This window comes from Anser anser, assembly GCF_964211835.1.
Source record: "Anser anser genome assembly, chromosome: 4".
Lineage (NCBI taxonomy): Eukaryota > Metazoa > Chordata > Aves > Anseriformes > Anatidae > Anser > Anser anser.
This window is the reverse complement of record NC_139724.1, coordinates 495,617-510,467: the sequence shown is the minus strand read 5'-3', so window position 1 is coordinate 510,467 and position 14,851 is coordinate 495,617. Positions and strand designations below refer to the sequence as shown.

The 14,851-nt window shown below is 39.7% G+C and overlaps 1 protein-coding gene across 18 annotated transcripts in view; it reads left to right on the top strand.

The window, feature by feature from the left end:
- The window catches only part of WDFY3 (WD repeat and FYVE domain containing 3), a 189,011-nt gene that overhangs the window by 79,111 nt on the left and 95,049 nt on the right, over positions 1-14,851 (top strand). For all 18 annotated transcript variants that reach the window (XM_083834169.1, XM_083834167.1, XM_083834168.1 and 15 more), the window contains 5 exons: positions 3,643-3,752; positions 4,798-4,959; positions 6,576-6,768; positions 9,514-9,700; positions 12,683-12,849. In XM_083834169.1, coding sequence (XP_083690295.1) covers positions 3,643-3,752; positions 4,798-4,959; positions 6,576-6,768; positions 9,514-9,700; positions 12,683-12,849 — 819 coding nt within the window. The remainder of the gene's footprint in view (positions 1-3,642; positions 3,753-4,797; positions 4,960-6,575; positions 6,769-9,513; positions 9,701-12,682; positions 12,850-14,851) is intronic.

The window sequence follows — 14,851 nt, the reverse complement described above, 5'->3', positions numbered from 1 at the left end:
CTTTTACTAGCATGGCAATTGAAACTATTAATTTCCTCTGACTCCAGGCATCTGTCTGTGTTTCCAGATATTCTCCATGCGTGGTAGTTGAGACTTCTTGGGGGCTTGTGTAGAGAAGGGGTCCACAAAATGCCCCCTGCCCACACGCACACATGCTTTTTGGTGTATACACAGATATCTTTCCCAGCAGTCTTACCTGGGCTTTTGCCCATAATATCCTACTTAAGGTAACAATATGCTGCATAGAAGTACAATGACACGATTCTGTCTACTGTAGTAGAATATCTAACTAAATGCTGAATTAGTCCTTACTGCTATTTTTATAGGCAGTAACGTTGCCTGTAACGCAGTGTTGCTTTATGCTAATGACCTGAATAGGTTATCTCCTGTAGCTTTCCATTTGCTGTTTTTCTGAAGTCCAGGACACAAAGCATCTCTGCTACCTCTTCTGTATGAAGTTTCTTCTGCTGTTGTGTTGTACAAAGCCTCTCTTCCTTATTTACAGTGAGTGTTGAAAAATCTTAGTACTGCACTAGCCATGTTACATGTGCACACTTGCAGACTTGTTAAGATAGATGTATACAGATATTACCTTATAGTTCTTTGTCTCTTTGCTCCTTTGCTGTTTCTAATAGTTATCTCATCCAAATGCTGGATTTCATCGTTGCTTCTGCAGAAGGTGAAGGACTTAAGGACATCTGGGCCAGTCACAGAGGATGTTATATCGAAAGGATTTCTTGAGCACTTGAAAATAAGGGAAAATTCCAAAAAAATAAACAAGGCTAGTGCTTACAACGAAAATGAATGGTAGTGCTGTCAAATTTGCTCAGAGCAGATGACGAGAATTCCTTCCTGTGCTCAAAATGCCGTCTGTGTTTTAGGTAGTGCTTAATTAAGACCGACAGTTTTGAAGCGCCTATTTATAGTGTTTGACTGCTATGCCACTGAGGATGCCAGCAGCATTACAACACTTTCAGAAGTATGCACTTAACCTCTCAGTCTCACTTTAAAAGATACCAAAAGAGCCCACAAGCCATGGTGGTTTGTGAAAACCATGCCCTAAGGAGGCTGTTTGTACCCTGTTTGTGTTATATCGGTCTCTAAGCGGAGACTGGTGGCCTAGCTCTATCTGTATTCAGGTCAAAAGAGAACTGGTAGAAAAGGAATGGGTCTCTCACATCGTTCCTGGTCAGATCTGGTGGGGCACTGCCATTGCAGAAGCAGCATGTGCTTTGGGCACGGTTGACCCTGAGAATTTTGGAAAGTGGCTTTTGTCATTAATTCTGGCATCTTAGGTAAACCTTAGATGTGCGAAATATAGCTGTGGCACCTCCAGTGTGCTTTCTAAGTTTGTCTGTTTGTACCCAACTATCCAGCCAGTTTTGTGGACTGACTGTTTTAGAAAACAAACCGCTTCCCCAGGCGGTACTGCAGGTTGGCACGTTGGGCAGCTAGTGCGTCTGCATTTCTGTGACACGGTTCTGAAGGCTGAAATAGCAAGATGGAGCAAGTCTAGGCTGGTTTTATTTTGGTCAGTCCCATGCAGGGGATTTACTAGGTGCCTCCTCTTACTTTATACCAGACTTAGAAAACCCAGTGGTTTGTACAAAAAAAAGTGTAAGCCAGTAAGGCTGCAAAACAAACTTGGAAAATAGCCATTACAAACATGAAACAAGTGTTCATTTTTGCCTTCAATCACTCTTTCACTGTGTGTTCTTCTAGGAACATGATTATAGAAATGTTTTTTGGTTTTTTTTTTTTTTCCAGAGTTTAGGGAAAAATACATGTTATTTGCACCAAAAGGAAATGAAACCGATGTCAGTACAGTTGATGTTAAATCCTTCCGAATGAGACATAAATTAGACTTTCTGCTGTAAAAGAGGAAACCACAGAGGACTAAGGGTTGGAAGGAACCTCGGGGGTCTCTGGCCCCGTGCTGCCCGCAGCCAGGCCAGCTGTTAGAAGGGGTTGGGCTGTGCAGGCCTCCATCCGGCCAGGCCTTGAAAACCTCCGAGGGCAGAGACGGGCAGAGACGGCACAGCCCTGCAGGGCCCTGTCCCCGTGCCAGGCTGTATGCAGCAGGGAAGAGGCTCCGTAGGGCAGCCTGGGCCTCTCCCATTTTGGCTGAAGCCGCGTGTCTCCTGCTGTGAAGGGCCTAGTTGCAGGTTTCCACAGCTTCCCTGTTGGGTGATGCTGGGGCTGTCCCTTTTCCTGCTGAACTAGCCCCAGTTTCTCAGCCTCTCCGCACAGGGCCTGGGCTCCAGCTTCCGCGTCTTGGTGGCCCTCTGCTGAGCAAGCTTCTGCTTGTCCTTGGCTTTCCCGTATTGGGTCCTGGTGATTGATACAAGTGCTTCTGTTAATACAAGTGTTTCTTCACGCACTGGTTTTCATTCCATCAATTCACTGATGAATGTAGTGGCTGATGGCTTTGGTCCTGAAAGGTATTAGCCTCTTTTGTGTAACAACAATTGTAGAAGCCTTTTAGGACCAGCTAGTTCATAAGCTTGCAAATGTGATTCTTCAGAAAATGATCTCTGAAGTGTAGTCCATGTTCAAAGTTTGATAAGTATTTTGCCATACAAAATGTATTTATGTTAGAAGAAACTCATGCACAGGTCTATTGTGGGAAATCTACGGCAGACGAAGCAGACAAAACAAGATGAAAAACGGGTGGTTCTTCAATTGCAGATTTATTTCTTCTTTTGTAATTCCATTGTCATCACTCTTTTAAGCAATATTATGTACCTTCTTTTTCTGTTGTGATTGACACAGAAAGCATTGAAGATGATTGATGTGGAGCTATTAATGAAAAATGATTTTAAATTTTCTTTAAGCATTATGGACAGTCCTTATGGCGGGCATTACAGATATCTTAACGTGTATTTAGACAGCAGTGTGTTAGGATTTCATTTTTTCTTCATTTTTATTCGTGTTTGTAGTTTGTACATTTTTATTGGTGTTGATAATTTGTTTCATAGGCGGAATACTTATTTTTGGCTTTTGTTGATATGGAAAGGTTGCTGATTCAGAAAGTGGTCCCATCCACATAAGAATCAGCCATAAGTTTTTAGCATTTTCATCTTATTAAAAAAAAAAAAAAAAGTGAGATGGGGATGTGGTAATTGTTGGTCTTAGTCTTATTTTTCGTTTTTGTTCCTGTTTTTTATTCCTTCTGTTATTCTACATCTTCCCTTCAATCCTTTCCTATTATCCTCCATACTGTTGTTTCAGTGCAGGTTTTTTTTCCAGAAATTGAATATAACATTTTCTCACCAAACCCCCAAAGTGGTGCTGACTTAAGACACTTGGAATAGAGTACATTGTGTTGGTAAAGCCAAAATACTTAAAGAAAAGTTGCTGCATGCTGTTGCACAACCTGTCTAGTGGTTTACAAGATGATACCAAGAAATGTACTTTTTGCAGCCTTGTAACTGTCAAAGCCAAGTGTGTGTGGAAGAATGAAATGTGTGTCAGGAGACTTTAGGCCTGAACCCAGTCCTTTTATTTTTTATTTATTTATTTTTCCCTTCTCCAAGCAGTGCTGCAGAGCTGATTTCTTGTTTAGTATATGGACTGTTGACAAGATGTTTTGCATACTGCAGACGTTAAAATTGAATTTCTATTTCTTTTTGCCCACTACAGAGGCTGCAAGTCGTGCCATTGTCCAGTTTCTGGAGGTCAATCAAAGTGAAGAAGCAAGTAGAGGTTGGATGCTGCTCACCACAATTAATTTATTAGCTTCATCAGGACAGGTTAGTCTTAAACATCAAGGCTTAAAAAAAGTTGTGGGGTTGAAGATGGAGGAACCACAGTCATGAACTCTGAGAACACACACTAAAATATGTTCTAACTACCTTCTGCTTTCTGTGCTAAGGCCCTGTTCTGTTACACTGCCACAGAACTTCTGCTTTAGCTCCTTGTGGTTTCAGCTGCCTAAAAATCATTCTTCTGGAACATGAATTTAGAATGTTCCTTTGAATTACCCAGGCAATTGTTACTGTTCCCCAAAGGCTTCTCGTGCATGCTGCTGCTTAGCCTCTGAGGTATGTGTCACACGCAGCTCCTAAATCACTGTCTCGATACTTGGGCTCCCCATTTATGTAGGAGGCATTGCTGGAAAACAAAGACAATGGCAGTGACAAGCGGGTGATATTATGAACATTTGCTGCCTCTGTTTTTGGTTCCCCCCTGCCTGCATCGGAGAGCCGATCTGTGGCAATGTACTGGACAGCTGTGTGGTTTATTCTTTCTGCTCTAATCTGCCATTATAATTCAGCACGTCATCTTATATGCATTTAGTATGTCACCAGCCTCCACTCCAATTTGTCTTTTCTTCCCACTGATGCTTTCATATTTTCTTCTGCTATGCTCCTTATGCCTACTTGTACCTTCTTGCTATGTGAGTGCATGAATTGACTGACTGTCCTCCCACTCCCATTTCTACTGTTGCAAAGAATAGATGGTTAATGAGGGCTTGGCTGAAGGTTTTGTAATTAACTTGTAAGTTTCTATTGACAAGGACTGTCAGTTTTTGTTTCTGTCATGTGCAGTGACTGCTCCTAACTGTGGCTGCTAGATGCTATTGTCATGTAAATAAATGATGATGCTATTTTAAGATCACTATTTAGGTAGGCGTTCAGAAATAGATGGTGAATCTGTATTGCCATGTGGACAGCTTGGAAAGATATTAAAAGAAAATGCCAGCATTTGAGTCAACTTGATTACAGGAGTGTGACTTTTTAAATATAGTAATATGCTGAACTGTGTTTTTTGCTGTGTTATTTTCTTTCTCCCCAGAAAACTGTGGACTGCATGACTACGATGTCTGTGCCTTCCACACTCGTTAAATGTCTATATCTTTTTTTTGACCTTCCACATGTGCCTGAGGTAGTTGGAGGAGCACAGAATGAGCTACCTCTTGCAGAGCGCCGAGCACTACTACAGAAAGTCTTTGTACAGGTAAGCAAGGTAAAATAGGACATAGAACTTGCAAAGAGTGGAGGTGCTTCAAGTTGAGGAATCTCCAGAAATCGCTCTTCCTTGATTCTTCACAAACTGCTATCTTAAAGTGAGATGGATTTTTTTACAAGCACAGTTGAAGTTGAATTCCCATTTCTCCTGTGATTTTTTTTGTCCTCAGCAAGAATCTCCTCCACAAAAATGAATAGAACTCTTCCATGCAGCTGCTTAAAATGAGCAACACATTGGCTATTACTCTGCTTTAATCTAACTGGTGTTAGTGTTTGGTATCTTTGGCCATTATTGATAGAAATAGACATAGTAAAAATGATTAGTACTGTTAATAATCTGTGAGTTATTGTAATGTGTAATTATTTTCTTTTAATTATGGAATATACCGTACATTTTGAAATGAGTAATTTAAATACGGGAATGAACCATCTTAGCTTGCATTTCCTCGTAGAGTTATCCCTCAGACTTTTTTCCAGCTGTTTTCCCTCCAGTTCGCCAGGGAGACCAAGGACTCCTGCTTTCTGAAGCTTCCAGTGGAGTTCTTGTGAAGGAATTTCCATATGTTCTTGTGACTAAACTGTTAGAAGGAGCCGAGAGTTACTTTTAGAAACGGGTCGACAGTCATGCTGCCAGTTTCCAAGTGCAAACTGGAAGTGTCTGTGTAGCAGACATCTGATGAAAGTTACCAGTTACAGTTCCCCACAATATGCTGTTTCTCTGCTCTTTTTTGTCCCTCATTGAGGGCCATCAGGTGGTGCTCTCAAATGAGTTAGCTGGAACAGGTGAGGTTTCACATAGCTCCCAGGCTCTGCTTTTACTTTGATTTAACTTCTAAATGTCCTCTAGATGCAGGCAACTTTACAAAATATTCTTATGGCTTTCTAGGAGGGAGCCTCAGCTTCCCGCAGGAGATAGAAAATGGACTTTTGTACTGGTTGGGCCAGGTGATATTTAAGGTCTCTTCCAACCTTAATGATTCTATGACATCGAGTGTCTTCAGAACACATACAGAAGGGAGCACAGTGTAGCAGCTTTGGCTGCGTAACTGCATTTTTTCCTAATTAAGGTAACTTGGCAGTTCAAATTCAGGTGACAGACATTCAGGTAGTGCTATAGCATTGCTGTAGCATTTCCTGCTATGCTTTTTTGGCTGTTTTTATTTGGCCAAGAAGGTATGGCTGTTTATCTGCCAATAACTCATCGATTAGCTTACCTGCAAGAGGAAGGAGTATAACAGTTTTCTTCTCATAGTCATTGCCCTGCTGCAGGATTTAAACCTCTGAATCCGCGAGAAATAAGGTTCTGGAAGAGGAATATCCTGGTACCCAAACAAGCATGCCGTGTCAGCCTGAGAGATTTATTTGAACTTTTCTGCTAATGCTTTTCTGGTCATTTTTAACTGAATCAAGACCTGAAATAGCCATGTGTTGAATAAGTTTGTGTGCAATTTAAAGTTGAGAAACAATATACAGAGGGATATACATTGCTGATCTTAACGTGCATGCCAAATGGAAGAAAGTTTTGGGTTTTGCTAAGTCTAGTTGGAAACACCAATACCAATAGAAGGATATTAATATTGGATGTTTAATGACTTTCTATTTCAGATCTTAGTAAAACTGTGCAGTTATGTGTCCCCTGCGGAAGAACTGGCTCAAAAGGATGATCTGCAGCTTTTATTCAGTGCAATAACTTCATGGTGCCCTCCCTATAATCTGCCTTGGAGGAAGAGTGCAGGGGAAGTACTGATGACCATATCGCGTCATGGCCTTAGTGTCAATGTAGTGAAATACATTCATGGTACGTTTCTTTATCCAGTATTATTTATTATTTTTTCTTTGATTATTCTTGTAGTTATGAAATAGGCATGAAAGTAACAGATCAAGGAAAACTTACAGGCTCTTTGTTTGGCTATGTAAGTGTTTACATGCATGTAAGATTTCAGAGCACTTGTGTTTGCAGTTGAGTCTGCTTCATCCACATGTCAATTTAACACTGAACAACAGTGCTTCCCATAATGTTTTGCTGTAGAGCTTACAATGACAAAAAGGATGTGCTTTCTGTCTGATTCTTGCTATTGTTTGGGCATCTTCAGTAAATACTTGTATTGAAAAGCAGTCATTGGGCAGATGGATAGGTCTGTCATTTTTGCTGCTAGCAGTAAATCCTTAAGGGGAAGATGTTTTTTCCTGTCTTGTTTGAATTAGCAGCAGCAGTCCCTTGCAGTGGCAAGGTAAGCTAGCAGTGCCTCGTGTACGGCTGCTTGTTTAGGTAATGCTCTGGCTGGCAATTCAAGTGTCGGGACATATGAGGAAGCCACAGGAAGAGGAACCAGCTCCATGTGTTCTTCTGGTGCGTTTTGAGCTATCCAGAAGCCCACATAGTAGGCTTCTGCAGTAGCCCTGTAGTAAATACTGGTGTGTTATGCTAACCAGGGAGAGCTGATCTGGAAGACTGCAGAGATAATGTCCTTTCTCACAGACATTCGCTTCTCCAGGAAGAGACCAGGTCAGATCGATACACAGTCAACATATTCAACTAGAGCAAAACCTGGGTAACGCAGGTAGTAGGAAATGCTCAAGGGAGCTTGGTGCGTGGGCACAGCAGCACCCGAGCATGAGCCCCCACGTGCTTACTGATGGCGTATTGGAGCAGCCTGCCTGTGCCCTGCCCCATGATCCAGCCCAGCTACCCTGCAAGGTTCCCAGCCCAAGGCTGTTGTCCCTATAGCCTTCTGCCTTGGATTGGCAGTGCCCCAGTCCTTTGCCCAGGAGAGGCTGTCTCTAAGTAGTGGTGCCACCAGTGCGACAGCCACCAACGGACTGAAGCAGCCAGACTCATTCGGGTTCACTGTTGAGACAAATAGTATCCTGTTTGGGGCATGGAAATTGAAGGTGGTGAGAGGTTTTGGAAGATAACTTAAGGAATGCTTTACTTAAGATATATCTTTACAAGGATCGGTTCATCATTTGCATAGGAAGGGGTACTGCCATGCGGGTTAGTGGTAAAGGATTTGTGAAAACAAAGCAAGATTACAACTGTTGTCAGAGAGGATAGTATCCATGGAAAGAGCTTTGTGAAGAAATATGTTATTGAAAATACTGGTGTTGCAGCTATTTAAAGCTGTGTGTGTGTTTAGGCATTTAGAATTTGACATGTGAAGTTTGGTATAATATATTTCTGATGTATTTAGGGCTTTCAGATTGTAGCGCCATCTAAATGCATAAAGTCCTTTTTAAAATGGAATGATTATTTAAATGAGCTAACAGCCTTATTACAAATTTTAGGGGTACAGCATTATTGGTGACAGAAAAAAAACAAAACAAAAAAAAAAAACACTATTTCCCCACACCCTGGAAAGCAAGTTTTTACAAAGTTCAGCAAAACCTTTTTTGTCATTTTATGAAATACGGCACCCTGCCTCCACATACTTGGCAGAAAATTTTAGTCTGTGGATTTTCTTGCCCTAGCAGCATCTTTCTAATTACAGTAAGAAAGAAATGAATGTACAGCATCTCTTAGAAGCACAAAATAGGCATCAGTTAAATACTTTCAAATTGGATTTTAAAGGTGATGGTTATTTTACATATGTCTGTAGCAGCCTTCTGATGACTTTATAATGAAGGTGTACATATATATTTGAGAAGGTTATAAAGTGCAACAAATAAAATAACCCAATCCTGTCTCTGTCGTTTGATGTATGGCAGCTGCTACCATTGTCGCTTCCTATTGCTTTGGTCCACAAAGACAGGGGGTGGCATATCAAAAGATACTCTAAATTCTTTATAATTTAAATAAGTGAAAATCTTAAAAACCACTCAGCATGACCCCTCACTTCTTGATAAAAATGAACCTGACTTAAGAGATGATAATGTGCAGGGAGGTTTGTTTCGTACTCAAGAAAAAAATTAAGGCTTTTTATCCCATTCAGAGGAACATCCTTTCATTATCTCATGTTTTGACCTGATCTTCTGGGACCTTTTATAATTGACCTAGCTGGAGATACTTGCACTTCTCTGGCAAATGTTGGAAATTTATAAGGAATGTTGGAAATTTATAAATTTATATTTATTTTTAAGGGAGTGTCTTTGAAACAGGGTTGCATCCTGAAATCTGAGTTTAGATTTGGGAAAGCTGTTTGGAATGTAGCAGTGGACCACGGGAGAGATGCAGAATGAGACAAGCTGTCTCCTTTTCCTCAGCAAGCAAGTACGCCAGCCAAGGAATCGCTAACAAGAGCAGCAGTAGGAAATCATCGTGTCAAGTCTTCTGTGTCGAGTTTTACCTAACACCAGTACCATAGTATCATTCAGTGCTTTCTATAACTTCGTTTTTCAGTATGGAATAGGATGCTTTAGAGTTACTATAGCAGTTCATATTTGTCTTTTTATTCTGCTGATTTTCCTGATTTAACCTTACAGATAAAAAAAAAAAAAAAAAGCCTTGTCAGTCTCCTTCTTTCCAGAGGTAAAGATTATCTAATGGAGAAAAAGAATCATTTAATGTCAGTAAAATCCTAAATTCCGCAATCACATTTCTTTTCAGAAAAAGAATGTTTGTCCACGTGTGTTCAGAATATGCAGCAGTCTGATGACCTTTCTCCCCTTGAAATAGTTGAGATGTTTGCTGGGCTTTCCTGTTTTCTCAAAGATTCCAGTGATGTGTCGCAAACGCTATTGGATGATTTTAGGATATGGCAAGGATACAACTTCCTCTGTGATCTCCTCCTCAGGTATGCAAAAGTACTTGAAGGGATGTGGACAGATGATTGAGCTTTTTCCGAAAAGAGTTCCTATTAAAGAATGGGTCAATAGATTTGACTGAATAAATGATTATAGATTGCTATGCAAGGAAGACATTAGGGCCAAAACATAAAATGATGTGCTTCCCTCCTGTTACGAAACTACATTATTTAGATTCTTATTCATTGGTACTGGTTTATTACTAAATCTTTTTGTATGTTGTAGGAAAGCGGATGTTTAAAACAACTGGTACTATTTTTTTTAAGAATTCACAAAAATATTTTTTGACTGCAGCTGATGGGTTTGGTTTTGTTTCCTTTTTGTTTAAAAAAATTGAAAGTACTGAAAAATCATAAACGTCATTTGTCCATGCTACTTGGTGTTGAAGAGACCATTTTGTACATAAGCAGAAGAGACCGTTTTGTCCATCACAGAGTGCTGGAGAGAACTCCCACGTTACTAGGGTGTCAGTGTGTATATGCATTTTTTTAATTTGATTTTTTTTATGAAAGGGACTGCTAACCTGCTAATACATGACAGAATATAGTGATGCCTGCCAAAAGTAAATGTTGAAGTACAACCCATGATTTTATTTTTTTTTTCATGAAGAACATGTCACTTGCTCTTTCACAGTGAGAAAATTAGTATGTTTGCTGCATTACTTGTGTAAAATCTAAGATATGTCCTGATTTTTTTTCTGAAGTTTTGAAGATGCATGCATTGCTGGTGATATATGCATGTGCGTTTTTCAAATGCAAGACACAGACACCAGCTTTGAAATGAAAGATGAGTGTGCGCCTTATGTACTAGGGTCAAAGATGATGAGATGCAGTGCTGTAATAGCCATAACTGAGATGAGCTCCCATTGCTAACTGGTTTTCTGGCCATTCATTTTGGATGCTAGGTTGCTAGCTTTTGGTACCCAAATATTAGAACTTAATCTTCTTTGGGATGTTATGTTTCTGTTGTTTTGTTTTTTTTAACGGTTACCGGACATAGACATGGCATGTGAAATTCTCAGTAACAGTTAAAATGATTCATAACTTACCTTCTGTGCCAAAATTGCTACAATACATGCTATGTTATTTTTCTTCTAGTATAAATGGTTATTTTGAGTATGAATTATAATACTTGGAACACATCAGTACATATCATAAACTTGGTTGTCTTCCAGAAACTGACAGCAAGGGGTTAGGTAGAATTTCGGGAACATGCTGTCATTAGTGATGTCATTTTCAAGCACAGCAGTGATACTCTGTACATCACATGTTTTAAGCAGACTTTCTTGTGAGCTTGCTCACCCTTTCAGCCAAAGAATGGGGATTCCCTGACAGTGGTATGAGAAGTCTAGGGGTGTGTGTCTCTGAAAAAGGAGAGCACAATCACACAGCACGTTGGTTCGTCATTTGACATCATTACAGGGTTAAAGCACGGAAGTGCCTTATCCTCACTTGTTTGAGAGCTGATTGCTAAGAACCTCACAAGAACACCTGGGAGAAGGTGAACGAGGCACAGCAATGCGTGTTGTATTTGTTAGCAATCTGTGTATTGTAGAGGAGATGGAAGATGGTTCAAAACACGTTTTTTAAGTTGTGATTTGAACATGAAATTCACTATAGTTTTGTTTCAAAAAAGCAATGTCAGAGAAGCCTGGGCATTGTTCAGTGATCATCAATAGTGCTGCGTTCTCCCTGGATGTGTTGTGGCTCAGAACTAATGACAGAGACTTCTTCAGGTATGCAGTACATTTCCAAGATGCTGCAAGTCCAGCCACAATGAAGAAAGGCTTGGGAGCTGGTAATACGGAATAACTTGTGAAGATGGTGACTTAATAAGAATCTGCCGGAGACCTGTGAGGAACAAAGGAGAGAGCATATGTTTTCAACTCGATGATGTGAAAGTGCGGGGTGTACAGAGGATTCATGGAATGGAAATAGATGAGCCAAGTGCTTCTGTAAGGTTCAACCATACGTCTCACTGTGGGGAAGGTGCAGGATGCAGAATGAGTTGCTTCGAAAGGCTCTCACTGTCATTGATCAAAGAAGAAAAACACATCCTGCATTGCATGAGCAAATAGGAGATTGTGGTCCCTGGCTATCTCCTGAGATCTGTAGAGACTAAGAGCTAGTATGCAATTAGATGTGCTTTAACTCTGGGGGAATTTCCATCTCGGAAGCAGTTGTATAAAATTGGGCATTCTGTTCAGTTGGTTTCCAGCTGTGCTGTGCAGGCTGATGTGTTGGTGGAGAACAGCCTGCACCGTTCCTGTCACTAGCCCCAGCTGCTGCTTGCTGCCCTCCCTGGCCCAGGGACGTGTGAACAGTTGATGTGGATGGAAGAGAATAATCTGGGTTTCTCTGGGTTGGGGTGGAGCACGTGTTGGCCTGCCAAGGAAAAGGAGGATAGTTTGTGTTTTACTAGCCTGTTTTAGGGTCTATTGTGACTGAATTGCTAGCAGTGAATGCTGAAGAGGATCAGATGTTACAGTTCCTATCCTCTTGCATTCAGAGGAGGGTCTGTATTTCTGAAGAAGATATTTTATTGTGCTCTTCTAGGCTTTATGTTTCTAGTCAGATACCACTTTGTTAACACAAAATATGAACTATGAAAGTGGCACATGTAGTCTAGGAGGTTAAGTGCAGATTTATTTAATGGCAGACTAAGTATTTTCCTATAAGCTTCATGTTTGTAAGAAGAATGTAATGGTAATTTTTAATATCTATGCTTCTTTTTACCAGATTTTGGGGTTAACAGCAAGATTTATGAAGTTAATGTCTACAGGAAATAAGTACTAAGTCCTATTAAGGACTGACTTAATAGTATGAAATGTTAATGGAGAACATGTAAAATACTGCCAGTACAGGGCACTAAAAGCATGTTCTTGAAGTTAAAGAAAAACGGAAGAGATCTCTGATTAAAGTCATTCAAGTTGAAATAAACTTTTGCTAATGTGAGCTATTTGTTTTCTTTAGGTTAGAACAGGCAAAAGAGGCTGAATCTAAGGATGCTTTGAAGGACTTAGTTAATTTGATTACTTCCTTAACAACGTATGGTGTTAATGAATTGAAGCCGGCCGGTGTTACCACTGGAGTACCTTTCTTACTTCCTGGATTTGCAGTGCCACAGCCTGCGGGCAAAGGTGAGTGTTCATTCTCTCCCTCCGTGTATTTTTTTTAAATATAAGAGAAACTGTATACCACAAAAACCATTCGTAATTGAGTATAGGTTCTTTTACTAAGATTGCATATCAAATATGCTTGTCCTAGATGTCCTCCTTCTTTGGGGTTGGTACTCACAGAAGCGTGCAAACAAATTTTAACTTTGAGGACTGTAGGGCAAGTCACACATCTCTCACTGCAAAGCTCATAGCTTCTATGTGGACATTTTAAAAAAGAATATCAGTGTGGAAAGATGCAGTGAATTGATTTATGGTGTTTTAGGATGATCTTATAAAATAGATGTGGAAGGCTGATGCACTACTTTGGTGGTGCTTTTTGTTTTGTTTTTGTTTTCCTTCGCGCAGATGGGCCTTATGTTAGCTCTTATCAGCTCGGGCAAGCGTATCTTAGGAGCTGTAATATGTTTTTTGAGCAGCGGTGAGTATTCAGTGGTATAATCTGTGGTGTTACTTGCAGCCACAGTGAATTCTGATGAGGAGATAAGGTTGACTAAGTCTGAAGAGGAAAAGGTTTCTATAAAAACCAAATTAGGATTCTAGACACTTAAAATTCCATTTGATTTTGTAGGTAAATAAGGACTTTGGGATTAAGCAGGTGACTGTGTAGAGCGAGCTTGCTGCTTGGGCTTCTTTGGGGTTTTAATAACACTGGAGGCACTTGTAAAGTTCTTATGATAGAGTTAGCTTTATAGATTTATATCCTAATGGATCTGCTTTCACTGTTTCTTTCGCATATCACAGTTACTTGGACAATCACTTCCTTTCTCTGGTATTGAGAAAGTTCATTGTTTACGGGAACTGTTTTCCCTTTGTGCTAAACAGAGGAAGAAGATAATAGTTATAGAGTTGAATTTGTCTGTGTTCTAACTTACTGATTTTTGCCTAAGCTAATCAGCTTTCTGATACAGTAGCATGAGATAACCACCATCTCTTGCATTTTCAAAATAAAATCTTTTTATTTCATTTGCTGGTATTTGTCCTGACATCTAGCAGTTCCTTTTACTTGCTTTTTCATTCTATTGACAAGTTGTTTTTCTTTGGAGAACGTATTAGCACATTTTCGTAATTGATTTTATTTAATTTTTTTTAGGTTTTGAACTCTGTAGAGGTGGTGAAGATTTGGTTTCTTCAGGGGTCCTTGTAACATTCAAAGATAATGCATTAACCTGCTTGATTGCCTGAAAGAACTGTTTATACTTAATTAGAACATACCTAGTTGTATCGGTCACTGCCTCTGTTGCTGTGATATTTGTTGAGCTCTATATCCACTTTCCGACATGTTTCATTTCTAAGAAAGCATGCAAAAAGCCTGCTTTTAGAAACAAATGAATGTGATCTGCAATTTCACATTAGTATTCTCCCAGTAAGTGAAATTTTTGCATGTAGCTCTTCAAGGAAGTTTCGTGTTGCTTTCTGGAGGAATATAGCAGGGAAAGCAGTGAAGCTAGACACTGGGATAATTGAATTTTCTTTTAAATTGGACAACTTAGTTTACAAAAAAGGAGTAAGGTAGTATTCCACAGAACATGTGCAATAAATTGAGATTCTTCTCTTGCGAAAGGATTTTGATTTATGCTAATTGTTTGATTTTAGCTTGATTGAAAATGAGGTTTAATTGTTAGAATTTTTTTTATAACTTTTTAAAGGGTGTTTGTCATGAGGTGTTTCTTGTATAATGGGATTGGTTTACTATGAGTTGTATTGTTCTTGCAAAAGTTGGAAAAGTTACCTTTGCAGTATCTTTCTAGTAGAATATATGCTCTGCTCACTGAAAAAATAAGGGAATCTGGGGAACATTCATAAGTGATGCCTTCTTGGGCTACGTGAATGAGATTTTATTGATCTTAAGGGTACTTAGGAGAAGTTTGATCCATCTTTTACAGATGTGAGGTCTTTATGTTCTAATAATATGGCTGCTTTGTACTTTAAAACTTCTTCCATTTGTTTTAATTTCTGAATTAAC